This window comes from Muscardinus avellanarius (genome assembly GCF_963383645.1).
Source record: "Muscardinus avellanarius genome assembly, chromosome: 2".
NCBI classification, from domain to species: domain Eukaryota; kingdom Metazoa; phylum Chordata; class Mammalia; order Rodentia; family Gliridae; genus Muscardinus; species Muscardinus avellanarius.
Window position 1 is genome coordinate 113,391,014 of NC_137787.1, and position 27,145 is coordinate 113,418,158.

At 37.1% G+C, this 27,145-nt stretch overlaps 1 protein-coding gene across 2 annotated transcripts in view; it reads right to left on the minus strand.

Moving 5' to 3' along the window:
• The window catches only part of CNTNAP5 (contactin associated protein family member 5), a gene marked incomplete at both ends in the record, with an annotated part of 1,017,925 nt that overhangs the window by 295,494 nt on the left and 695,286 nt on the right, over positions 1-27,145 (minus strand). For both annotated transcript variants that reach the window (XM_080690368.1, XM_080690367.1), the window contains one exon: positions 24,643-24,843. In XM_080690368.1, coding sequence (XP_080546494.1) covers positions 24,643-24,843 — 201 coding nt within the window. The remainder of the gene's footprint in view (positions 1-24,642; positions 24,844-27,145) is intronic.

A 27,145-nucleotide genomic window follows, 5' to 3' on the forward strand; every position in this document is an offset into this window, starting at 1 on the left:
CTCTTCTCTTCCTTCTCTTCCTTCTCTCTCTTCCTCCCTCTCTCTCTCTCCCCCCCTCAAGGTGATTTCTGCAACTTCTTCACTATTCTAACACCTCATTCTTTCTAAACTCTGATACAAAAATTCTGCTGAATATACAGGTGGATTGTATTAACATTAGCAACTTTATTTCTAATTTTTTCTTATCTGACTTCTTTTTTTTCTGTCAATGATGTATTTCCAGAGAAAATTAGATTTCTATTTTGGAGGGCATCTCATGAAATTAGTACTCATATAGATTTTGAGTGAATCCTGACTGTATCTATATAATAGGGAAAATTCAATCAGCTCATGAGAATGGTGTACCATGTGCATTTGAGGAGCAGCTGACCTGGAAGACTCAAGCCAGGATTACTCTTACCTGACCATGAAACTGGACCAATACAGTCAGTTTTCTCATTAGTAATAATCTATACCATGTGAAATTGTGGGAAATAATTGAGAGAGTGGTATAATTTGTTTGTGTAAGGAATTGAAAAATCTTGATCACAAAGCATGGGACAATGAAGCTCTAGATCCAAAGCTAGGCTAACATGAGAAGTTTCCTTGACTATTTTCCTTACTTTAAGTGCCCCATAATTAAGACTTATTTAGGAACCTAAAGGTAAAAGAGAAAAGCACACAACTATGTGTAAAATGTATATACACTCATATATATTTATACATCCTTGTACAGACATAAATAAGTGCTTGCTTAATATATTTGTATGCATATGAGATATGTAACTAGCTATACATGATATTTATAAATATATGGTTTTAGCAAGCACATCTCTACTAATTTGGTAAAAAAAAATATCATGCAGAACAAAAATATTGGGTTCAGGGTCTTGGTCCTGGTCCTGTTTCATTTTTCCTCTCCCATGAAAGATGTCCACGACTTCAAAGTTTACATCTAACTGGATGCAGTTCTTCCTTCCCACAAAAACTGAGCAAGTGAATTCCCCTCTAGACTTCCATCTTCCTCCTTAATATACCTTGACTGATACAACCATATTGTCATGATTTGAATTAATTAATTAATTATTTAATTATTTATTTATTTTGGTACTAAGGATAGAAGCCAGGGACATTCTACCACTGAGCTATACCTCCAACCCTCTTTATTATTTTTTATTTCAAAACTGGGTCTCGCTAAGTTGCTTAGACAGACCTGAAACCAGTTATCTCTCAACCTCCTAAGACCTGAGATTACAGGCATGTGTCATCGTGCCCACCCTGGCAATGGTTTGGAATTAAAATATCCCCCAGAGACTTTTATTTTGTGTGTGTGTGGTACTGGAGATGGAACCCAGAGGCATTCTACCTCTGAGATACACTTCCAGCCCAACTTTTAATTCGTTATTTTGAAACATGTTCTCACTGTGTTGCAAAGGGCCTCACTAAGCAACTGAGGCTGTTCAAGAACTCAGATCCTCCTGTCTCAGCCTCCCAAATGATAGGATTACTAGCATGGCACTTGTGTGCACCATAATGCCAAACACTCCCAGAGACACTCTTGTGTTGGCAACATAAGCAGGTTCCAAGGCTGGACCTGGGTGGAGGGGTGCATCCCTGGGGGTGTGGACTCAGGGAGCAGTCTTGGGAAGACTACCTGCCTTTGGCTGCTTCCGCTCTCTGTGCTTCCATCACTCTCAGCTGGTGAGCTGAACATCACTTTTTTCCCTCCTTCCTGCCCTAAAGCCCAGTTTCTGTAAGCTGTCTGACCATGAACTGACCTCTGAAGTCATGACCCAAGTAAACCTTTCTCTAAATTGTGTTTGTCAGGTATTTTGGTTACAGTGACAAACTGACTCAAACACACATTGGTGATGGTTGCAATATAACATTTTGTGAGGGTAATATACACACATACAGATAATTCAAATATGTACATTGTATTTTGGTGTTTGGCTCAGTAAAAGAAAATGTCATTTTCTCTCATCATTGGTGGGACATTTGTTATAATAAGAAATACTATTGTGCCAGGCGTGGTGGAGCATGCTTGTAATCCCCGTGCTTGGGAGGTGGAGACATGAAGATAGCACAGGTTCGAAGCCAGCCTCGCTGGCTTAAGAGACCCTGTTTCAAAAAAAAAAAAAAAAAATATATATATATATATATATGTGTGTGTGTGTGTGTGTGTGTGTGTGTGTGTGTACATATATATGTCTGTAGCCCGGAGGTAGCCGGGTTTCCAGGAACCCCAGTTACCAACACACACAAAAAAAAAAAAAAAAAAAAAAAAAGATGCTGGCTTCAGGGGCTCCATATATCCACAGTCTAGTATTCCTAATTTAAGCTATTCTTGGAGCCATGGAAACCCCAGACACATTTTTGTGGCCACTGCTCTTTTTGTTCTCTGTGCCCACGTGAGTGATACAGTTACAGAGGATTAGTCACTGCTGACATTCTAGAGAGTTCTAGATCCATCTCCACTCTTGTTTCTCATGCTAATGGCTTTCTTCTACCATCTTCCCCTTAATTCCTGCCCCCAAGATACCATCTGAAGGACAGGGCTGGCCTCACTGATGTCTCATGCTGATTTCTCATCACCTTGCTACCTGTGATCTCAGACTTTCATGTCTCCTGTTAACCTTACTGTGCTCCATATCTCAAAATAATCATGTTTAATGTAAAAATATGTTATTCTTTTCTACTAGAATCAAGTCTTCCTTCCGTTCCCTGACTTATCTTTCTGTTAACAATTTTTGCATTTACATGCTTACATAAGATTAAAGACATTTTAGACCAGCCCTGTCCAAGTATATGGTAGCCACTAACCACATATGACTGTTCAGGTGATAAAATGCAGATAATGTGAATTAATGTGGGTCAAAAATGTAAATTTTACTTTAAATTTTGAAAATTTTGCATAAAAATGTAAAACACTTTGCCATTATTACCTGTCAAAATGATATTATTTTGGAATTTTTGAAATAAAGAAAAACATTGTTAAAATAATTTCACTTGTTTATTTTTATGTTTATAATGTGGCTACTAGAATATTTTAAGTCGACTATGTGTCTTACACTTTATTTCCATTGGATAGAATTACTCTAGCATCTAATTGTCCCTTTGAAACTCCTCATTCTCAGACATAACTGATATGTTCATTGAAGTATGCTTTCTGTCTTTATTGTCCACTCTAGTTCTATAATTCCTTGAGCTTCTTACCTCCTTCTTGGCCACTGAGTTTTTCAGCTGGTCTTCCAGTCTATTACCTGATCTTACTCAGGAAAAGGAAAGAGTTTCTACCAAGCTTCCAAGTATCTGGAAATGAGAAGGGCTCACCATTCCGTCTCCTTCCATGAAGCCTTTCCATCTTCTCTGCCCACTCATGTGCCTAATCAGCACCAACTTTCCTTGCCTTTTTTCTGGATTTGTCTCTGTTTTTTCCTGAGGGTGAACCATACTGTTCTCCTTCCATACCTTGTTTGTTTGTGTGTTTTTATACTGGAGATTGAACCCAAGAGCATTCTATCTGCAAGCTACACTCCCCATCCTTTTTTAATATTTGTTTTGAGAAAAAAACAAAAATTAGGTTGCTGAGTGTCTTACTGAGCTGCTGAGAATGGTATCCAACCTGCAATATTTCAGTAGTCTTAGCCTCCCAAGTACTAGAATAACAGGGTATGCCACCATGCCACACATTTTTGTCACTTGCCTCACCTATATGACTCCTACAAGAGCCTATTTGAAAAAAAGTGACTTCTTTCCATAAAAAAAAAAAAAACTCTGGGACTCACTTAGCAATAAGGTCTTTCTTTTTCAGAACACTATGCCACTGTAATATTAATATATATAATATTTATTATATATTTATTAATATATTTATGGGCCTCAAGTTTCTCCTCTTAATAGCAGAGGTTATATTTGATGGTTCTCAAGTGTCCTTTCCACCCTGGCACTAAGCCATACTTTATACAAAGTACTCTCATACTCTCATACTTTCTACAAAGGCATTGTCTCCTGAAATAATTGCTGGCTCTATAGCCAACTTTCTCACCATATGCATTAGTATTCCTTGAAAAGACCTACAAGTAAGGCTGTACATACATGTTTTGTACAGGAAAGCGTGAAGAAATAAAACTGGTAAGTGCACCTGCTTCCTCCTATCAGCAGAAAAAGGAGCAAAGTGAAGTCACTCTTAGAAATCTGTCATTTCAAAACAACTCATATCAACTGAAAATATTAAGTGATAAAGAGTGCTGCTTTCCAATATTTTTTATTCTTCCAATGAAGTGACTAATGATATTTTTTCATTTATATTCTTGGGGATGAGGAAATTGAGGCTTTGAGATGGTGAGTGCTCTTCCTAAGGTTACATAGAATAGTGACTGAGCACCTGATCCAGCACCAGCAATGCGCCAGGAGCCAAGCACCTTGGCAAGCTCTCCTGCCTTAGGGTATGAACCCCCTGTGTACTCAGGGGAGAAGAAAATCCAGTGTGCATACTGTCTGGCAACAAAAAGCCTAGGTAGACTCATCAGTCTCATCTCTATAGTTAATATAATTTAATTTCCATATCTGCCCCATATTTCACCAGATATGCTTATAATGTAAATATTATAATAGATGCATGCCTACTTTAAGGTAGGAAATTATTTTCTAGTTATTTTCTCTGTGTGTGGTGCTGGCGATTGGACCCAGGGCCTTGCATGTGCTAAGCAAGCACTCTAACACTTACCTTCACCCTAGCACCATTGTTTAGCTCTGTGTATGTGTTAGTGTGAGTGTGTGTGTGTGTGTGTGTGTGTGTGTGTGTGTGTGTGTGTGTTACTGGGTATTGAACACAGAAAACTTCTTTCTGTGAGTTATAACCCTTGCCCTGTTTTATTTTGAAACAGTTTATCATTAAGATAGAGGGCCTCACTAATTTGTTGAGGCTGGCCAGGAGCCTGACATTCTTTTGTCAGTCTCCAAAGTACAGGAATTACAGGTATGGGCTACCCTGCCTTCACTTACAATCTTGGGAAAAGTTTCTGTTCAATCATTGTTGCCATATGGAAAGTATTTCCAAGCAAATAATGTGTATGAGCGTATCAAAAACCATCTTCTGAAACATAAATACATTGCTATATGTCATAGACTAAATAGTCACAAAATATTTTTTTCATTTTGCATTATTTGTTTTACCACCCCTCCTGCTCCTGACTGTGACAAGGAAGTAATAAATATTGACATGTGTTTTCGCTTACTTGGTTGCTTAGTGCCAGGGTGGAAAGGACACTTGAGAACCATCAAATATAACCTCTGCTACTAAAAAGGAGAAACTTGAGGCCCATAAAATGTAAACAACTTGCACAAGGTCACAGAGTTAGAAGCATAGCCAAAAGATATCGGGCAGCTCGAGAGCCATAGGCATCAGAATAGGAAGCTGAGTGGAGCACCTGTTCTATGATGGTCCTCAGACACAATATGGAAACACAGTCTTTCTTGCTACTAACTGACAGTGTCTATTATTCAGTCATAGCTACTTATACAAATGTCCTACCTGAGAGGTGCTACCCTAGTATTTATGGGACAAATAATCAGACAACATAGAGACCTTTTATATGAAGCTCAATTTCTATTGATCAGAGTAAATAGTAAACAAATCGATAAACCAAAATAAAATACCAGGTAATGAAAATCTTTAGGCAGAATATAAAAATAGGATGTAGTGAAAATGAACAATGAATACTTTAATCATATGTAAAATTTGACTTAAAGCCAGGCATGATGGCACACACCTGTAATCCCAGTAATTGGGAGGCTGAGATAGGAAAATGACAAGTTTGTGGCCAGCGTCAGAAACTCAGCAAGGCCCTTTGCAACTTAGTGAGATTCTGTTTCACAATAAAAAGTAAAATAGGACTGTAGGTATAGCTTGAAGATAGAATCACCTGGATTCAATGCTCAGTACCAAAACAACAACAAAACAATTTGTGATTTGAACAGCAATTTATTCATGGCCAGGTACATATCTTCTAAATTTAGGAAGGGTGATTTTTAATTTTTTTTATCAGATATATATCCAGGTCTGTGGCTTCATGTAGGTGGATATTGTTTTGCAAAATCAAATCACCTGTCTAAGTTTGACCATATATTCCTAGTAAACACCAACAGCAAATTATTAGGACCAGAGGAGAGGAGAAGAGCCTCATGAGTTAGTGATAAAATGCACTCACTTGATGCATGTGATGGTCTTTCTTTTTGAAGATGTAGTAAACTATTTTGGGGGGATACTAAAGACTGAACACACAGGCATTATACCACCAAGCTATATCCCTAGACCTACTGTTGTGAAACAGGATCATATCAATTGTTGGGTTCTCACTTAATTGCTAAGAATGTCTTTAGACCTGCAACTCTCCTGTCTTTGCCTCCCCAGTACTGGAAGTACAAGTGTTCTTCATCACACCCAACTGTGGCAAATTCTTTATTTCAGTTTATTTTTTACCTTTATTTGTACATTATAATTATAAATCTTACTGAGGTATAGTGTGATAAGAACTTACATGTGCACATCTCTTGGAGCACTTTCCTCTTGGTCCTACCTTACCCCATACATACTTTTTTGCAAAATATAGTTTTATATATGTAGGTAGCATTTCAACAGTTATATCTTTACGTCTCTGTCTTCCTTAAACTCCCTCTCTCACTCTTTTGGAGGCACTCTGCTTCCCAATATCACATTTGTTTCCAAATTTCTAACTAGCTTTCTCATATAAGAGAAAACACAACTATTTTTTTTTTCTTTTTGTGGTGCCTAGGATCAATCTAATCCAAGGATCAATCTAATCCAAGCTACATCCCTAACCCTATTGTTATTCATTTTGAAAAAGGGACTTACTAAGTTGCAGCAGGTCTTACAAAGTAGTTTAGTCTGGATGGGAATCCGCGATCCACCAGTCTCTGCCATGTACTGGGATTATAAGCATGAACTACCACATTCAGGTAACTATTTGGTTTTTGAGACTTACTAATCTGGTTTAGTATAATATTGTTGAGTTCCACCCATTTTCCTGCATATGACATGATTTTATTCTTATTCATAGTTGAGTAAAATTCAGTTGTGTATATATCACAGTTTTGTGATCTATTCATCTCTTGATGGACATCTAGGTTGGTTCCACAATTTGGCTATTTGAATTGTGCTACTAGAAACATTGCTATGCAGGTACCACTATACTACTCTGACTTCAGTTCCTTTGGAAATATGTCCATGAGCTGAATCACAAACTCATATGATGTTTCCATTCCCAATCTTCTGAGAAACCTCCACACTGATTTCTAGAGTAAGTACACAAGTTTTCAGTCCCACCAAGAGCTTATAAAGCTTCCTATTTCTCCACATCTTCACCATCATTTATCACTTTTATGTACTTGATGACTGGCAAGAATTAGATGGGAAGAAGAGCTAACTAGAGTTAGATGGAATCTGAGTAAAAGTTTTGATTTTAATATCCCTAAATGCCAATAATTTTGAACATTTAAAATTATATGTAAAATAAGTTTACATATATTTATTGGCCTTTGTATTTCTTCCTTTGAGAAGTGTCTATTCAATTAATTTGCTCACTCCTAATTGGGGTTATTTGCTTTAATAATATGACATTTTAAAACTCTTGATATATTTTAATCCTTCATCAGTAGAGTAGTTAGCAAAGTTCTTCCCTGCTGTAGGCTCTCTCCATGTACTTTTGTTGATTTCCTTTGCTTTTTTTTTTTTTTTTTTTTTTTTTTTTTGGTGGTACTGGGGTTCCTGGAAGCCCTCCTTCCTCCGGGCTACACTCCCAGACCTATTTTATATTTTTGAAACAGGGTCTCTTACACCAGCACGGCTGGCTTCGAACCTGCGCGATCCTCCTGTCTCCGCCTCCCAAGCGCGGGGATTACAAGCGTGCGCCACCACCCCCGGCTTCCTTTGCTTTTTAATGTAAAGCCATCCTATTTATTGATTCTTGTTTTAATTTCCAGAGCTTTGGGAGACTTATTGAGGAAGTTACTACCAGTATCTATATGTTGAAGTGTTTGTCCTAAGTCATCTTCTAGTAATTTCAAATTTTTTGCTTTACTTTCTAGATTGTCAATCTACCCTGAGTTGGTGTAGGGTGAGAGGTTGGGGTTTAATTTCATTTCTACAAATGTATAACCAGTTTACCAAACACCATTTATTGAAAATTTTATTGAAAAATTTATTGAAATTTATTGAAAAACAACATTTATTGAAAAACAACATTTATTGAAAAACAACATTTATTGAAAAATGCATATGAAAAATGAAAATGATTTTGGCTCTTTTATAAAAAAATCAACTGGTTATAAATATGAGGATTTGTTTCTGAATCTTCTATTCAGTTGATCTATGTGTCTTTTTTGTGCCAATACTATATTGTATTTATTACTATGGCTTTGTAGCACAACTTGAAAGTAGTTATTGTGATGCCTCTGGCATGATTGTTATTACTGAGAATTGCATTGGCTATTCTTAATCTTTTGTTTTTCTATATGAATTTTATGACTGATATCCTTAGATCTGTGAAGAATGACTTGGTGTTTTAGTAGGGATTGCATTGAATCTGAAGATTACTTTTGGTAAGTTGGCCATTTTGATTATATTTATTTTGCCTATTCAAGAGCATGAGAGGTCTTTATATCTAAGATCTTTTAAGATCTTATATTTATCTTCTAAGATTTATTTCTTTAATATTCTATAATTTTCATTGTGGTCATGGTGTACAATTTTCTTGAAGTAGTTTTGAAAGTAAATTGTAAATATTTTATTAATAATTGTTGTAACTATAGTCATCAATGACACTGGTCTGTAATTTTCTTTTTGCATGATATCTTTATTCTGTTCTGGTATTAAAGTGATACTGGTTTCATAGGATGAGTTTGATAGTATATCTTATTTTTATATTTCATGCAATGATTTGAGGAACATTGCACTTATTTTATAATTTTCTTGTAGAATTTAGCTGGTAATTCATCTGGACCTGGAATTTTCATTTATCTTTTTTTTTTTTTTTTTTTTTTTTGTATGTGTTACTGGGGATTAAGCCAAGGGACATGAAAACTCCAAGCTATGATCTTAGCCCTATTTTATTTTTATTTGAAAATAGAGTCTCCCTAGGTTGATGAAAGTCTCACAATTTGCTGAAGATGTCCATGAACCTGCAATCCTCTTTTGTCATCCTCCCAAGTACTGCGATTACAAGTGTGTGCTCCATGCCCAGCTTGGACTTTTCTTTAATGGAAGACTTTTTATTGCTGTTTCAAACTCTTTGCTTCTTATTGCTCTGTTTAGGTTTTCTGTTTTGTTGTTGTTGTTCAGTTCATGTAGGTTGCAGGTGTATAAGAACATATTAGGTTATTCTAATTTTCCAGTATATTGAAGATTTAGTTTTCAAAATATTTTTTGGTAATTTTTAAAATTTTCACATTATCTGTGGTGACAGCTACTTTTTCATTACTTATAGAAATTCTGGTCTGGTCTCTCTTTTAGTTGAGTTGGCTAAGGTTGCATCAATCTCATTTTATCTTTTCAAAAAAATCAGCTTTTTGTTGATATTTTAATTTTTTTCTCTTCTCTTTCATTAGTTTCTTCTCTGATTTTGATTATGTCCTATTGGCTTTGGGGTTAGTTTGTTTCTGTGTTTCAAGGGCCTTGAAGTGCATCATTAAGTTGTTTATTTGAAATCATTCTTGAAAGCTCAATGCTATAATTTTTTAATACTGCCTCATGGTATGCCATAGATTTTGGTAAATTGTATCTTTCTTTTAATTAGATTCTAGATTTTTAAAATTTATCAATTTATTTGTTATCGGACACACTCTTCAGTTAATAGAATGTCATTCAATCACCATGTTTTTGTGTAATTCTTCTGTATCTTCTTGTTGATCTTAACTTTCAGTCAGAAAGGTTGCAAGGAATTGTATCAGTTTTTAAAATTTCTGGTGCTTGTTTCGTGGACTAGAAAATGCTCTATTTTAGAGAAGCTTCTATGAGTAACTGAAAAGAATATGTATTCAGCTGTTGTTCTATGGGGTATTCTGTAAATTCTGTTAATGTCCAATTTGTTTATAGTATTATTTTATTAGTTTTGATATGTTTTTAATAATTTCTATCTAAAAGACTAATTTAATGGGTGATGTGAAATATGTTGAACTCTCTCAGGATTATCATGTTAGGGTATTCAGAAAGAGAATTTTTTTTGTGTGTGTGTGGTACTGGGGTTCTTGGAAGCCCTTCTACCTCTGAGCTACACTCCCAGACCTATTTTTATATTTTTTTTATTTGGAAACAGGGTCTCTTAGGCCAGTGAGCCTGGCTTAGAACCTGCATGATCCTCCTGTCTCTGCCTCACAATCGCGGGGATTACAAGTGTGTGCCACCATGCCCGGCCAGAAAGAGAATTTTTTATGTAGGTAGATATGTCAGCCAATATTAGGGGCTTAAATATTTAATGTGGTTACATTTTCATTGGAAGCTTCTCTAAAATAGAGCATATTTTAGGCCACAAAATAAGCACCAGAAAATTTTTAATAATTGATATAATTCCTTACATCCTTTCAGATCATAACTGACAGAAATTGAGATCTACAAGAAGATACAGAGGGATTACACAGATATAAATTCATCCCTTCTATAGGACTAATTTTTTTTCAATAAGAAGTGAACATCTTTGTTTCTTATTCAAAATTTGGCTTAAAGTTTACTGTGTCAGATATCACCCTTTGACTATAGGGAGTGTTTCTTATAGTTGGATTATAAGTTTGGGTTTTGGTGTTGTGGTTGTTGTTGTATTGGGAATGGAAACCAGGGCCCTTCTACCTCAGAATATACCCCTAGACCTATTGTATATGGAAACAAGTCCTCAATAAGTTGCTGAGAGCCTCACTGAGTTGCTAAAGCTGTCTTCAAACTGTAATATTTCTGTCTCAGCCTCCCAAGAACTGCTATTACATGTTTGTGCCACCATACCCGACCTGGATTATGAGTTTTAATCTAATTTGTCAATCTCCTCTTTCACTGGGGGTTGAGACCATTGATATTCAGTGCTATAATAAAGAGATGACATTTATTTCTTGTTATTTTTGTGGTTATGTTTTGTATTTGAAACATTGCTAGTTTTACTTTGCTTTGTTGTTTATCTGATGGTATTCATCCCTTCTCTAGTACCAATGTTTATTTCTGCTTAGAAATTTATTTTTTGAGTGTTTTCTAGAGTTCCAGTTTGGTGTCATTAATTATTTTAGCTTTTAATTATTTTGAAAGGTTTTTATTTATCCATCAACTCTGAAGGATAGCATTGCTGGATACATTAATCTTGTTTAGAAATTGTTACCTCTAAAAGTTTGAAACACTCACTTTTTTGTGGTACTGGGAATGGAACCAGTGGCATTCTACCTCGGGGCTATACTCCCAGACCTATTTTATAATTTATTTGGAAATAAGATCTCATCAAGTTGCTTAGAGCCTCACTAAGCTGCTGAGGCTGTATCATTACTGGGATTACAAGTGTTCATCACCATGCCTGGCTTTTCTCTTTTTAAAGTATTATTTTATTGGTGCAATATAGTCTCACATCATAAAAGAAATGAAGAAGACAATAAAAGTAACCAGGTAAAACAATATGGACTGAAGCAAGGATGATCAATAAACAACCGATTAAGACAAAACACAGCACAAACTAAACAAAAAACAAAGTAATAGATTACTCCATGTACTTCTGGCTTTCGGTATGTATTGGTTTACCTCTGAATGACACCTGACCCTTTGTTTTCATCTTTTTGAAGATTTTCTCCTTTGCCTCTATGTTACACATTTTTATTATAATGTGGGGTGGGGCTGATCTTTGATATTGTCTGATTGGGGTTTTTAAGGTCTCCTGTACATGGATGTCCATATTATTATCAAGTCTGCGAAGTTTTCCAATACTATTTCTCCAAAGAGATTTTTAATTGACTTTATATGTCATGAATACCTTCTTCAATGCCAATTATAAGTTTGGATACTTGTTATTCCATACTTTCTGAATATTTTGGTTCTTTTGTTGTATTGTCTTTTTTATTTATGACTGATTGTTTAGTTTTAAATGTACCTTTTTCTAAGCCTGAGACTCTCTTTTTCATGTGGTTTAGTCCGTTGGTTATAGTGTTAGTTGAATTATGTATTGGTATTTCTCAGATCATTCAGGGGTTTTGTTATTTTATTATTGACATGGTCCTTTATATCCTGAAAACTTTATTTAATTTAAATATTAAGATCTTTGATCATATTGAAAACAAAAATTCTGAATCTTTCATTTGTCTTCTTTTGTACCTCTGTATCAGTGATTTTCATTATTATGGTTTGATGAAGATTTAGGTTAGTCTTTGTGGACTTTTTCTCCATATTTTCAGGGTTTATAGCTTTGCAGTTATGCTTTTGCAGTTCCTGCTTTGTCTTTTTGCTTGTGTATTCTGTGTAGAGTTATATCTTTATACTGAGAAAAGAAGTTGGGTATGAATTAGTCTCTGAGTGTCTGCTTCTTATAATCAATTATTGAAACTCAGTCCTCACTGTCTCTTTAAGTGGATCAAGCTGGGAATGTCTAATGTATTTTAATGTATTTTTTGCCTGGTTACCTCCTCTTGGCTCCTGTGTGGGCTGGGCAGAAATTGTCTTTTATTCAGAAAGAGAGTCTGTTGTCAATTGGATTTCTTTTGATACTGGAAGTGCTATCTAGAATCCCACCTATTCACATTTTATTTCATTTTGTTGGAAGTTCAGTTTCTTTTACCAATGTTCCTTGTTAGTTTACTGGAGTTATATGGGAAGATGGAAGTTAGTGCATATTCTTTTGACTGCTAGAGATTTTTGGAGCAACAGACAGTGAAGTATATATTTCTCAGAGTCCTGCCTTTGGACCCCAGAATTTATGCTCCAGGTTTAGACATTTATGCTTAGTTGGATGCTCTATTATTTTGCAATGTGAGGATGAACAAGAATATAGGGGAACAGTGATATCCCAAGCAGAAAAATGAGATGGGGAGAGAAAAAATTACTAATTGTGATCAATAATGGAACAAATACTCCAGAAAGGGAAAAGTATGAGAAAATAATTTTTCTAAAAGAAAAAAAGTGAAAACCCAAGATGGAAAAGAGTACAGACTCACCCATACACAGACATATCTACATGAACGAAAGAAAAAAAGTTAAAAAAAATGAAGCTCCAAGTAAACTAAAAGCAAGTAAGCAAAAAAATAAAATAAAATAAAATAAAAAAGAACAAAAAATAAAATTAAAGAAATGGGGTCTGAGAAAAAAGAAAGAGAAAAACAACAACAACAAATCTCACAAAAGACATTCTCTAAATACCAACAACTACAACCATAGAAAAAATAAAATAAAAAAAAGCTTCAAGGAAGAAGTCTTCTTCAACTCTAAATGGAAGTGGGCTTCTGTTGCTCGTGTGTGGTATAACCTGTGTTTCCTTCACCCTTTACTAAGATGGACCAAAAGATTGAGATCTTGTATTCTTATCTCAATTCCTTTCTGGTTCAGCTTAAGATCTTCAAAGTCATGGAGCTTTGCTGATAGTTTATTGCATGTGGGAAGGAGAAGACTATCTACAAACACCATGATCCTAGTAGTGTGACCTGAGAGCATTTCGGGGCCTATGCTTATGGTGGGCTCCACTCCCCTGTGCTGTGGGTGGGAGACACTAGAGAAAGAAGCTGGTAGCTCTCCCCAGACTGAATGGAACATATTTATACAAGTTTTGAATCAGGTTTGTTTCTGTAGTGGAATTGGTTCTCATTGGTACAGTGGCCTTTGGGCTCTCCACAACCTAAATTCACATCCTTGTAGCTTAGATCATGTGGTGAATCTGCAGGAATGGGGGGCAAGGGCATGCACTAGAGTAGGCCATGATTGCAGATGCTAATACACACTTTATAGTTGCCTGCTCATTTTATTGAATGAGTATTTTTTTTTTTTTTTGGTGGTACTGGGGTTCCTGGAAACCCTTCTACCTCCAAGCTACACTCCCAGACCTATTTTTATATTTTTATTTGGAAACAGGGTCTCTTAAGCCAGTGAGGCTGGCTTCGAACCAGCATGATCCTCCTGCCTCCACCTCCCAAGCACGGGGATTACAAGTGTGAACCACCAAGCCTGGCAATTGAATGCGTAGTTTCTAAGAATCAGAGATCATAGCTTGGACTTTTTTTTTAATATTTCCATAGATTTTAGTTGCTTCTGTCTTTGTTCCTTTACCTCAGGAAAAAATGAAACTTTTTTTAGATCTATTTTCTCATGGAGCTCTCAGACTTTGTGTCTTACCTTTCTGCTATCTTCTGGAAAACTCTTATAAATATGATATAACCATATTTCTTTAAGAATGGCCAAAGTACTTAACAGGGACATATGGAAGATCAGACTACTTCATAATTGACATGTTAGTGACCACTCAAACATCCAAGTCAAAAAGCATGTGTCTTCTGAAGAGTAGACATCTGAGTTTGCCACTTTTACTTTGTATTTTCTTAGGGCGATTCATTATGAAAAAATTTGAAGATGATAGAGTTATTTTAAAACATTTTGGTTCACTAATTCCACTAGCAGATGGAATAAAATTTTCCTCTTCTTGAACCCAGGCCATCTGGACTGAGGAATTAACAGAAGGAATGTGGTGTGATTTCCAAACTAGATAGTAAAATATGGCATCACACCTTACTAACTCTCTCCTTTAAGTCATTTGTCCCTAAACCTCAGCAAATATACTATGAGAAAGTAAACCATTTGAGAGGAAGTCTATGCTTCTAACTGAAGTCTCAAACACATGTTCAACTGAGGCCCCAGTCAACAGCCAGCAGTGAGTGTTAACCTGAAAGTGATGGCGACTTGTGATAATCCCAGCCACAGCCATCCAGACCCCTGAGATGCTGAGTAGAAATTTTAGACACCACCCTCCCTCACTGCCAACTCCTGAGAAAAAGAAATGGAGTTTTTATTAGGTTTTCCATTACAGTGGTCCCAATGCTTGACAAGAACAACTTAGAGGAAGAAGAGTTTATTTGGCTTATAGTTTCACAGGTTCAGTTCATTGTTGGCCTGCTTCAAGGCATAAATATCATAGCAGCAGGTTTGACAGAGGAAATCTGCTCATAGAAGCCACAGAGAAGCTACAGAGAGAGAGAGCTGGACTAGGGGCAAACATAGTCCCCAAGGCCATGCTTCCCCAACCTACCTCATCTAACCATCTAATCATACACCACCTGCCTACAGTACCACTCAATTCAATTATTAATCAATCAATTCACTAATAAAAAAGAACCCTTATGATTCAATTATTTTATCTCTGAAGAGTTTTGCATTGCTAATGCATGAGCTTTTATCTTATTTATTTATTTATTTATTTATTTATTTATTTAGTGGTACTGGTGATGGAACCCAGGGGCACTGTACCTCTGATCTACACCCCCAGTACTATTTTTTAATCTTTTTATTTTTGAGACAGGTTCTCATTGAGTTGTGAAGGGCTTTACTAAGTAGCTGAGGCTGTCTGAACCACAGTTCTCCTATCTCAGACTCCTAAATGCTGAGATTACAAGCGTGTACTACCACACCTGGCTTGCATGAGATTTTTGTAGAGAGATTCTGTCATGGTTAGTATATAATGCCCTCCAAATAACTCATGTAGAAAAACTGAAAGCTCAGGTAATCATGGCTTTTCTGGAAAAAGCAGATCATGGAGACTTCTCTCCAGAATTCAGAGGAAAGCCTGGAAAGCCACACAATGTGTGGCAGTGTTGGAATACATGCAAGCAGGCCCAAATGGGGCAATGTTTGAAGCTTTGGGGATGAAGTCAAGGTTGCAAGAAAAACCCCTGCAATTTAGAAATGCCCGAACCATGTAACAACCACAAGGAAAGAGTGCAAGCTGCAAGCCATGGAACCAGGTTAGAAAAGTGAGTATTCTGCCCCTTGCAATTAACCACAGGGGCAGGGCTATCGAGGTCTTTGGAGGTCTCATGTCACCACCATCTGCTGCAGATGCCTAAAATGAAGCAGCAAGATTAAATATTTTCTGTTCTGGGTTTCAAGTTTGTTTTGGTCCTATTTCTTCTGTCTATGGCCCTGTTGCCCCATTTGAGTGCAAATATTTACTCTTTGTCACTGAACATTGGCTACATGTAACTTGATATTTATATTTTATTTTATTATTTTTCTTTACAGGATCTCACAGCTAACAGTTTACCTTGAGTTTCAGGGGAGACTTTAGAATTTGGGCTTTTGAGCAATGTTTGAACTGTTAGATTATCAAGAGTCTTGAAGATGAACTTAATGCATTTTGACTTCTTAAGTGGGCATGAGCTCTTCAGGACCCAAGAAAGGAATGTCCTGTTTAGTATAGAATGTCCTCTGAAGAGCTCATGTATTAAGGGTCAGAGTTGATGTAACTAAGTCTTGAGGCTTGTTATCTTCCCATCAGTAGATAAATCCACTATAATTAATTTTTTTGGTAGAAATATAGGCCAATGGAGTGTGGATGGAGAAGGAGAATTCCTGAGTGTATGGCCTTAGGGATCATGTTTCTGTCTTCAAATTCCTTCACTTGATTGTTCTCTTTTGCTTCTGGCCCCCACAATGTGAGAGTAGATCATTGTGCTCTCTTTTCTCTGATTAATGCCATCACACCAAGACCAGTCCTTATAATAGACTAAACTCTGAGATCTCAAAAACAAAACTATAAAACTGAGCAAAGAAATCTTCCTTCATCTAAGTTGTATAGTTCATTGTCTCAGACTTTAGCAGTGAGAATGTTTGCTGAGAAGCATTCTATATGGAAAAGCAAAAAGTGAATCTTTTCTTCTGGTACCAAAGCCTTCTTTATATCATTTTTCTTTCTGTTGTGATACTTTCCTTCTTTTTCTGTTTATTACTTTGAAATACAGATGAGGGGTAAAGCCGGAGAGAAATTTATATAAAACCATTTCCAGCAATTAGAAGCTTTAAGAACTTGGGCCATTTATCTACTTCTCAGAGCCTCCTCTTCCATAACTAAAATGAAAATAATGATAAAAATATCATAAGGTCATGAGGAAGATTAAATGAAATAATGTGTGTGAAATGTGAGGCAGGGAGAAGGTCCTCAGTGCTTGAGAGCTAATCATACTCAGCCCTAATATCACTGATAGTGTTCATTGTAAGAAGTATGGATTTCTGGAGAGATTCTTATTATATAAAAAGTGGCATCATGATAGATTGAAAGGACTAAGAATGTGGGGGCCTACTCTTTCTATACACATGGTGTGTGCATGTTTGCATGTGTGTGTGTGTGTGTGTGTGTGTGTGTGTGTGTGTGTGTTTTACTGCATGTCTATGAAGGGAGAAAGACAGAAGAAAATGAAATAATGAAGAAAAATGAAGTAAAAAATGTAAAAGAGATGGTGTGTGTGTAGAAGGAAATCAAGGTGTCATATCACATTTCTGCCTTCAGGGAGCTCATAGCTATTTCCACTTCACTAGGCAGAGAAGGTAACCTAAAAGTGTGTATGCTTAGGAAACTGAATATCTGATTTATCCTGACTTACAAAAAATGACATCAGCTTGTGGACTTGAGTTAAAAAGAGAAGGATAATCCCACACTTAAAATGTACAGGCACTTCCCTGTGGCCTTAGAAAAAATTCATAGTACTAGAATTTTCATGCCCTCTGGATATTTAACAACTTAGATTTTTTTTACCACCCTTGTTCTCTCCTATAACCACACTCTTTCAGTGATATTCCTCCTGGACCCTCCTAACCCAAAGGAGGCACATATCCCATAGACCCCTTTACATGGACTTCTGCTGAAGAACACCCTAGCTAGGAGGAGGCCCTTCTCATATGAAACACAGAACCTTGTGTCTTCTCACTTTCCTTTCCCTTACTCTTCTACACTTTTCTGCCCCACACATTTCATAAAGTGACTCTGAGTGTGCATGCGTGGATCTGCATGTGTGTGTGTGTGTGTGTGTGTGTGTGTGTGTGTGTGTCCTACCTTAGCCTTGTGGGCAGAATCTCTGTTTTTTCAGTGTATTATTTTATCTGCCTCATGCTTAACATTTAATAAATATTTAATGCTTAAAAGAAAATGAAAGTTCTATTAATTAATCTTGTTTGGTACAAATACTAGGGACAAAAGGTTTGTAGTCAACTAAAGAGTTCTTTGATGTGCCATTTATTTTATGTCAAGCAATTAGGCTTTTCTGCATTACAATTTCTTACCTTCATTTATACATATATAATCATTAGTTTTGCAAACATGAGACACTGAACACTGTAAATGAGTATGAAGGTTTACATGCTCAAGTGTATTTTAGATCTATTTGAATATTCAAAGGGTATATTATAATTATATTTGTTATTATATGATATATGTGATATAGCACATAATAGATAGTTTACAGAGAGTATATAATCATCTCTTGGCACTCCTAAGGGCAGCTTCCAAGACTCCTTTCAAACACTAGGCCCATCAGTACTCAATATCCTTATTCAAAATGGCACACTCTTTGCATGTAACCTATGCACATCTTTACTTGTGACTTAAATTTCTGCTAGGTTACTTATAACAAGACACCATGTATATGTTCTGTATAAACTTATTATAATACCTGGGCATGGTGGACATCCTTGTAATTTCAGTACTTGGGAGGCTGAGACAGGAGGATTACAGGTTCAAAGCCAGCCTCGGCTACTTAGTGAGGCCCTCCACAACTTAGTTTGCCCCTATTTCAAAATAAAGAATGAAAAAATAGAGCTTGGGGTATAGCTAAGATGTAAAATGTCCCTGGCTTCAGTCCCAGTACTGAAAAAAAATTATACTATATTGGTTAGGTTATAAATTAAGAGAAAAAGTAATACTGAGATAATCAGAACATTTTCAAAGAAATTGGATTCTGTCTCTTTAATTTCCACTCTAACAGGACTAGGTAAAGGGACTGACCCCAGGTACAAGCAGTTGTTTGCCTGCATGAGCGAATGAGCAGGGATGACTTTGAATTACCCATTACTGGTAGGCATATAGAGTTTCTGAAGTGCTGGAGGGCTCTAGATCCTCAGCTCTTCTGAAGAGCTCAATCCTCACAGCAATCTTGTTTGCATGACTGACTTGTTCTGCAAATGATTTCTGTTCAGAAAACCCACAGTAAACTCAGATCAGGCTGTCTTATGATTATTAGATTGCAAAATGATGTATGAATCTCCAACAACTTCACATTGTATTAGGCAGCTTTACTTCACTATAACACATATCTGAGAAAATCAACTTATGGAAAGAAGAATTTCGGCTCACAATTTTGGAGGTTTTAGGCTATGAGTGGCTGGCCCCAGTAAGTATGGTCTGTTGTAGAAGCATATGGAAGAGTGAAATTACTCACATCATGGTCAAGAAGCAAAAAAATAAAAATAAGAAGAAACCACAGGCCCAATATCTACTTGAGTGCACATTCCCAATGACCTGAAGACCTACCACCCACCAGGCCCACCTCTTAGAGGATCTGCCACCTCCCAACAGTGCCAATACCAGAGACCAAGGCTTTAAACGTATGCTGGCCTGTGGGGAATATTTAAAAACTGCAGCATACATGCTTAAATACAGACTCCTCTCCTACATAGGAGAGAGCTCATAGATTTTTTGAGGAGCATATTCTCAGTCATAGACTTTAATGATATGATAAGTTGTGCACACAATGAGTAAATCTAGTGGTATAATCTTCCCACCATAGAGAGTATTGAAAGAAAATGTAGACTAGGCAGGACCTCCCATGCCCACTCCACCCAAGGCCTCGGCACTAGGCTTTCCTGGCCATGACCTCCCCATACTCTTCCAGGGAGAAGCTGTGAAATATGAAACAAATAACCTGTGTGACTGAAACATCATGGAGACTGTGGCCTCATGTTAAATTTTCTGTTCTCTGTGCAAAGCTGAGTCCTGGTTCATTACACATGCTCATCACATGAGAGACCCTGCCTCAGGCAGCATTCCTGTGGAGGTTCTGACAAGTGAGAATAGTTACAGAGCTCACCCTGGGAAACCCTTATCCCTGGGGACAAATGGCCACTTCTGCCTACAGTGAGCTTGGATGGAAACTGATCTGTGGCATCTGATCTCTGGCCTGGCACAAAACTCAGGGTAGGAAGTAGCAAGCCTTGGGGGGAAAATTATGATGATGAAGAGGAATAGCAAAGACACTTTTTTCAAGCAGACCCCAATGTCTTAAAATTCTGTTCCTTACAAGAGTTTCTAGTATAAACCTTCAGTTAAAAAGACAGATGACATATCCATTGGCTTATACTCTTCAGAAGCTCTGGGAAAAGAATATAAGAGGAAACTGTCAGAAAATGACAGTGTCATGGTTCAGTCGTAGATACACTGCAAAGATAGTGATGCACTGTGCATGACCTTTTCCTGACTGTCTTATCTCTCCTGCCTCACTTCTGCTAGAAAAAGAGAACCAGATACTTGGGGTATGAGATTGAAAGCTCTGAGGAACCTTTCAAAGGCATCCATAGGGCCTTTCAAGGGGATTGTGAGCACTGGAAGCTGCTCTATCTGGGCAAGTTCTGTATAAACCTTTTGATGTTACCACCAAGTTTGTCCAGTTCAAGACATGATAACCAGGTAGCCTCGGTGGGAAATATAGCTGTGACTGTTTTTCTCCTTTCATCTCTTTTCCTACACAATTAGAAAATTCATATAATGGATGTTTTTCCTGACAACTCCATTTTCTTATAGTATTTGTCTCTCTGGGAATTTGCAGAGTGTGTAAGACATAGTCACATTTTGACTTCAGAGCAAGCTGAGTACAAGAACTAGCTCAGCCTCTTATTAGCTGAGTAGAACTAGACAAACAACTTCTGTCTCAGAGTTTATTTTCTGAAATACCAAAAGATGATAATAATCCTTGCTGTGTGAATATATTATTTAGGTTAGAGATAGTGCTAGTACAGCACCCATATGAAACTGTGGACACAAAAACCTTTGTGATCAGAGGCCATTTGAATAGTTTCTTACCTCTCTCTCATATTGCATCCTCTATTTCCCCCTTCTTATCTATCATGTATATTGTGGAGGAGAATCTCTGACAAGAAGGCATCCTGCACATCCTCTTCCTATTGAATTAACACTAACCCCAGATACAATTTATGGTATTTCATAGTTTCTGCTAAACCTGACAACTGTTAGTAGTAGGCAATAAGTTTTGGGAGTCAGCCTACACCTTTTTTTTTTTAACAAAGTAGCAACAAAAACAAAATATTTATAATTGTTTTTGAGGCCCCTTTACATTTATTAGATTGCTACAGCTGAAGTAAAATGGTAATATTCACTGCTGGGCTATGAGCAACTAGCCCCACAGTTTGCTTTTGAGTGTAAATTGGTTCAAACTTGATATACTGCAGAAGGCAATGAGCTCAAAATTTTTAAAATTATGCATACTTTCTGTGATGACAATGGTGCCTACAGGATTTCATCCTGAGGATATAATCAGTTATGTTCGTAAAGATCTATATGCAAAACTGCTTGCAGCCCTATTTGTATTAGTAATAATGTAGAGATGATTTTCATGTTTATAAAGGATATTTGTTCATTGGGTTATATCTCTATGAGGAATGCTCCATTAGTAATTAAAATTATGGTTAAAAGTCATATTTTGTGATATGGAAGTTACTTAACCACTTTTTAAGTGCAGGTTATAAAAAGTACAGGTTATAAAACCATCTTCTATGGATGGGCATTTCTTTGTTGAATATACTTTGGGTTCATCTAATAAAGAAGAAATTTGACCAATGTGTCCAGACTTGCATGAAGGTAAGATGGAGATTCCTCTGTGCATCTTTCCTTCTGTTTATGGCTTGTCCCACAAATAGTGAGTACCCAGGAGCATCAGGAAAACATTTCTCCAGGTATGTACCTCCAGTGCTTGATATTGGGTTCATGTGACTGTACAGTGTTAACCCCATTCTTACTGTCACAGGCTGAATCCACCTGTACAGGTGGCTTCTGCCTCTGCAGTGGGCATTGTCTGGATCTGTGTGCTTTGGACCCACCGCATCTACTTGAAGTGACCCCTCTGGAGGTGGAAGGTAGGGATAAAATGGTTCATTCTGAAAGCTCCAAGCTAACTAGAAGAAAGAAGATACTCAGGCCATGCCCAGACTATCCTTCATCTACCTCCTCTGACTCAAAATTCATACTGTGGTTCTATCAGGTCTTTGTCTTTCTGATATACACATGAAAACATGTTGGGAAGAATTCACACCTGATTGTTACCTTGGCCATTTTCTGGTGGCAAGAATATATATATATTAATACATATAATTATTAATATATATAATAATACATTAATTATATATAATATAATATCTATATATTACATATATGTTTTCACATATAAGTTATATATATTCATATATATGATTTTTCTAATCAAGGTGGATACTACATGATTATTACAAATATTCAATTAATACAATTAAAATATAAATAAAAAGCTCCTTTTAACTTGTTTTTCATTATGACACAAATTTTGGTGCCTTTGTGCTTGGACGGAAGCTGTGAGCAAGGTTACTATGGTCTGCTGAACACCTAATCTGTACCTGGCATGGTGCAAGGATTTGAGAATATACTTTCCCTTTAGCTGTCTTATGAGACTCATGACCTCAGGATCTTCATGTGGGTGGTGAAAATCATATGTAAAGTCTGAGCAAATAGTACAAGTTCCCAGGACTCAAGGAAAGAATCAAGCCATCACTTTCAATACATTCTCCCCCAATTCATGCTCTTTCCAATGGAATTGCATGCAGAATTTAAGGCAGCTAAGTTAGGGAAGTAAACAAACATGTAGAGAAAGGTGATAGTGTAGTGAGCGTGATATCACAGAATGCATATCCAAAAAATAAGCTCCCAAATTAGAATGAACATACTTCCATACTCTCTACAATTATTCTAAGCCTAAACATAATAAAATTACAGAAAATGCAAAGAAGGAGGTGGGATGGTTTCTGGAGAGAGGCAGACATCCCATAAAAAGTACTGAGAGTAAGAACCTTGAAAGCACGGGGTAGGAAACATGATTAAACACTGCCTCTCTCAAGGAAGATGTGTAAGGATGCTGAGAAAAGGGACACCAACAAGTGCCTCAGAGGTAATCATTGCTGGGTCTGTGACTGAGTCCTAGAAGAGTACAGTAATTGATTTTCACCATGATGATCCTGAGTTGTCAAGAAAAGGTTACATTTTATGTTCAGAATTCTCCATTTACCCCGGGCGTGGAGACGCACGCTTGTAATCTCTGCGCTTGGGAGGTGGAGACAGGAGGATCGCGCGGGTTCGAAGCCAGCTGCACTGGCTTAAGAGCCCCTGTTTCAAAAATATAAAATAGGTCTGGGAGTGTAGCCTGGAGGTAGAAGGGCTTCCAGGAACCCCAGTACCACCCAAAGAAAACATTTCTCCATTTAGGGAAGGCAATAAAAACATGTAATCCATTTGAGAAAGATTTTAATTTCAAACAGTTAAAATTCTTTGAAAAAAATATTTTGATGCTTAAATTGACAGTTATCTGGAATATTTACTTAGGTGAAACGACATCTTCCCTGAAGCTTCTGAATCAGCCAGGCAGTACGCTGTGTTTAGTTAGGCTTCTCTCACTTCGCCTTTATTGACATTTCACTGTTTTTCTCCAGCCTTCCAAAATTTCTAAACTTCAAGCACTAGAGTCTAAACTCCTTCAGACTAGATATTGTGGCACAGTTTCTTGAATATGTGATACCCTTGTCGCATATTTCTTTTAAAAACACAGGATGAACTGATATTTTAAAAAATGAGTGACTTGCATGACATACACAGACTTTTGACAACCTCCTTAACAGTCTGCAAAAACCTGTTGAGTTTGGGCTAGCAACTTTAGAAGTATATTTGTCTTTTATCTGTTTCTACCTATCTCAGCTTCTACCTCTATCTTTGTTTATTTGCAGTAATGTTCATAATTAAATGAACCATTCATTCTATAAAGCAATAGCCTTTCCTAAAATAAAATTAAGGTTCACATTTGCAAGTAGCATTAATATTGTAAACACATAGAATTAGAATGATGCCTCACTGTCTTGAGGGCCTCCTTGCCCATCCTTTACTCCAGACATAATTCATAATTTATTACTTATGGATTTCTGAGATGCTTGATGGCTGATCAAATCACATTTCCTTTTCCAGAAATAGCATCTCCCACCACCACACTTTCTATGCCTATTCAAATGTTCCCTTCAAGCATCATTTCTCTCAAGGAGCTTTTTATTCTAACAATTATTGCCCATTGAAGGACTGGTGGTGTCAACACTTTCTTTTTGAAAATGAAGGGAAAACCTTGAGAAGCTATAGAAGGCACACCAGATGTACCCTTAATATTAAAGCCAGACTCACATGTAAACTGCCCTCTCCTGGCTGTACTGTCTGCTGCACAGTAAACAATTGCAAATACTGCAACTACAGGGCCCTTCTTGAGCAGCAGCCCTCTATTTGGTATTCTTGATTGCTGGACACATCTGTCCCACTGTGGATACCTCCAGAATGGACCCCGCAGAAGGCAGGGGCAGGTGCACTTTACCCGGTGTGTTGAGCAGGCGGGATCTCCTGCAGTGGTAGGCCACCTCCTGCTCACAGTGCTCTGAACCATCGATCAAGGCCTCCAGCTGCTCCAGGCTGCCTCCATAGTCCAAGGCCATGACATAGGGCTTCTCAGGGTTGGCACCCTGCACATGGATCAGTTCTGTGATGTTGTGCTGCACAGACATCCAGATCTTGTCTTCTGCCAAGACAACAACCCAAAGTAAGAGATGTGAGAAGAAAGTTCAAGAGAAAGGCAAGTAAAGAGTGAGATGGGTCACTTGGTGTGCAACAATTAATCACCACCTCAGTGCTCTACTATCCAAAGTGTGACCAAAGTGTGATCCTTCATTAAAAGAGTTACTCTGGGGGAAAATCATCTTGAGAGCTGAATTTATGGGCTTCTTATTCTACAAGCTTAGAGTAAAGCTTTAGTGCCTATTAGCCAATCTCATTTAATGGTGACTCATTCTTGTTTCTGTATTAGTGCAAGATTTGGATCTCCACCATGATATGAAAGTCTGCAGGTGGCTAACGACCTTATACACAATGTCATAATATTACCTGTGTATCTTCATTCTCCTATCTACAATCTCGTATCTCCTCCTCCTCCTCCTCCTCCTCCTCCTCCTCCTCCTCCTCCTCCCCCTCCTCCTCCTCCTCCTCCCCCTCCTCCTTCTCCTCCCCCCTCCTCCTCCTCTTCATTCTTCTTTTTGTTTCTGATACTGAGATTCAATTCAGAATTCTACTTCAAAGCTACACTCCCAGTTCTTTTTAGTTTTTTTTTTAAATAAAGCCTAAATAAGTCTCTGAGGACCTCACTAAATTTCTGAGGCTGGCCTCAAAACTGCCATCCTCCTATATCAGCCTCCCAAATACTGGGATTAGAGATGTATGTCACCATGCCTGGCTTTCAAATACTTTTAATAACCTTTAGATTACATATACTACCTAGTACAATGTAAATACTATGTAAATAGAAGTTTCACTATATTGATTATAGAATGATGAAAAGGGGAAAGTGTATGTGTTCAATACAGACACAATTTTTCCCGTAGGTTTTTTATTCAAGGTTAACTGTACCCTCAAATGTAGAACTGGTGAATACAGAGAGTCACCTTGTCTAAATTGAAACAAAGTTAGTATTACCACATCAAAAATGAGAAATATGCGAATGAGAACTATGCTGTATACCCAAATACCTAAGATTACACAGTAAATGACTAAGGAAGATTTTTTTTTTTTTTTGTCTTGGCAGGACTGGGGATGGAACCCAAGGGCATTCAATCTCCAAGCTACACCCCTGCCCTATCTTTTAGTCTTTATTTTGAAACTGGATCTCACTGAGTCGGAAAGGGCTTCACTAAGTAGCTGAGGCTGTCTGTCAAACCGCTATCCTCCGGTCTCAGCCTCCCAAATGCTGGGATTACAAGCGTGTGCCGCTATGCCCAGCTTGGCAGATTTTAATTGAGTTTCTGACACCAAACTACTGAACATCCTTAATTAAAAGAAAAACGCTAGCACAGATAATGTTCTCCAGGTACTATATTTTGTCAAGATAAGACCTACACATAACAGCCATCTGCAAAGTAAAACATCATCAAGGTTGAAATTATGTGATCTAAACTTCCTATGTAATGCACTTAATTGCAGTTTAAAATTATGTATTCTTCATTAATAATTCTGTTTGCTAAAAACTTTTGGGAAATGTTTATAATAATAGAAAACACAGAAGCCTGGTGTGATGCTGCACACCTGTAATCCCTATGCCTGGGATCTTGATACAGGAGGATTGCATGTTTGAGGCTAATTTCAGCAACTTAAAGAGACTCTTATCAACCTAGCAAGAGCCTGTCTCAATCAATCAATCAATCAATCAATAAATAAATAAATAAATGAAAAGGACTAGGTACGTAGTTTCAAGGTAGAACACAGTACCACACACACTCAAAGAGTACACAGACATGTAAACTTCTAGACTCCTAAATCAAAACAAAGGATAAGATAGAAAAAAATTGAAACCAAGAAAAAAGAGAGGAAATTGGCGTTTAGAGGTTGAAAGATCTGTGTTTTAAACCTATTTATACCAACAAAGAGTTTGGATGAGTCACCGCACTTTTCTGAAGCTCAAGGTTACAGTAGTTAAAAAAATCAGCAATGATATTAAAAGCAGGACAGAAATATCAGAAACCCAGGCAGCCAAGCTGTATAGAAAGAAAGGCAACCAAAAATATAAAGTTGCAAGGCCCAGTCTGGAGTGTTTCAGACACTCTATTATAATAACCTGGGCTAAAACATTTACTGCAATTGGACATGCAATTTAATTCTTAACATCCTCACAAATAAAGCAAAAGAGGAAATAGAAAGACTTGAAAAGCTTTTGTCATCTGAGAACCTTGCCCACATAATTGCAACATTACTCTTCGTAGATGCTTGGAGCTAGAAATAAAGCCAACAGAGAGAAACGATGTGGTTTCTACTCTCTACAACCTCTCAGTCTTACA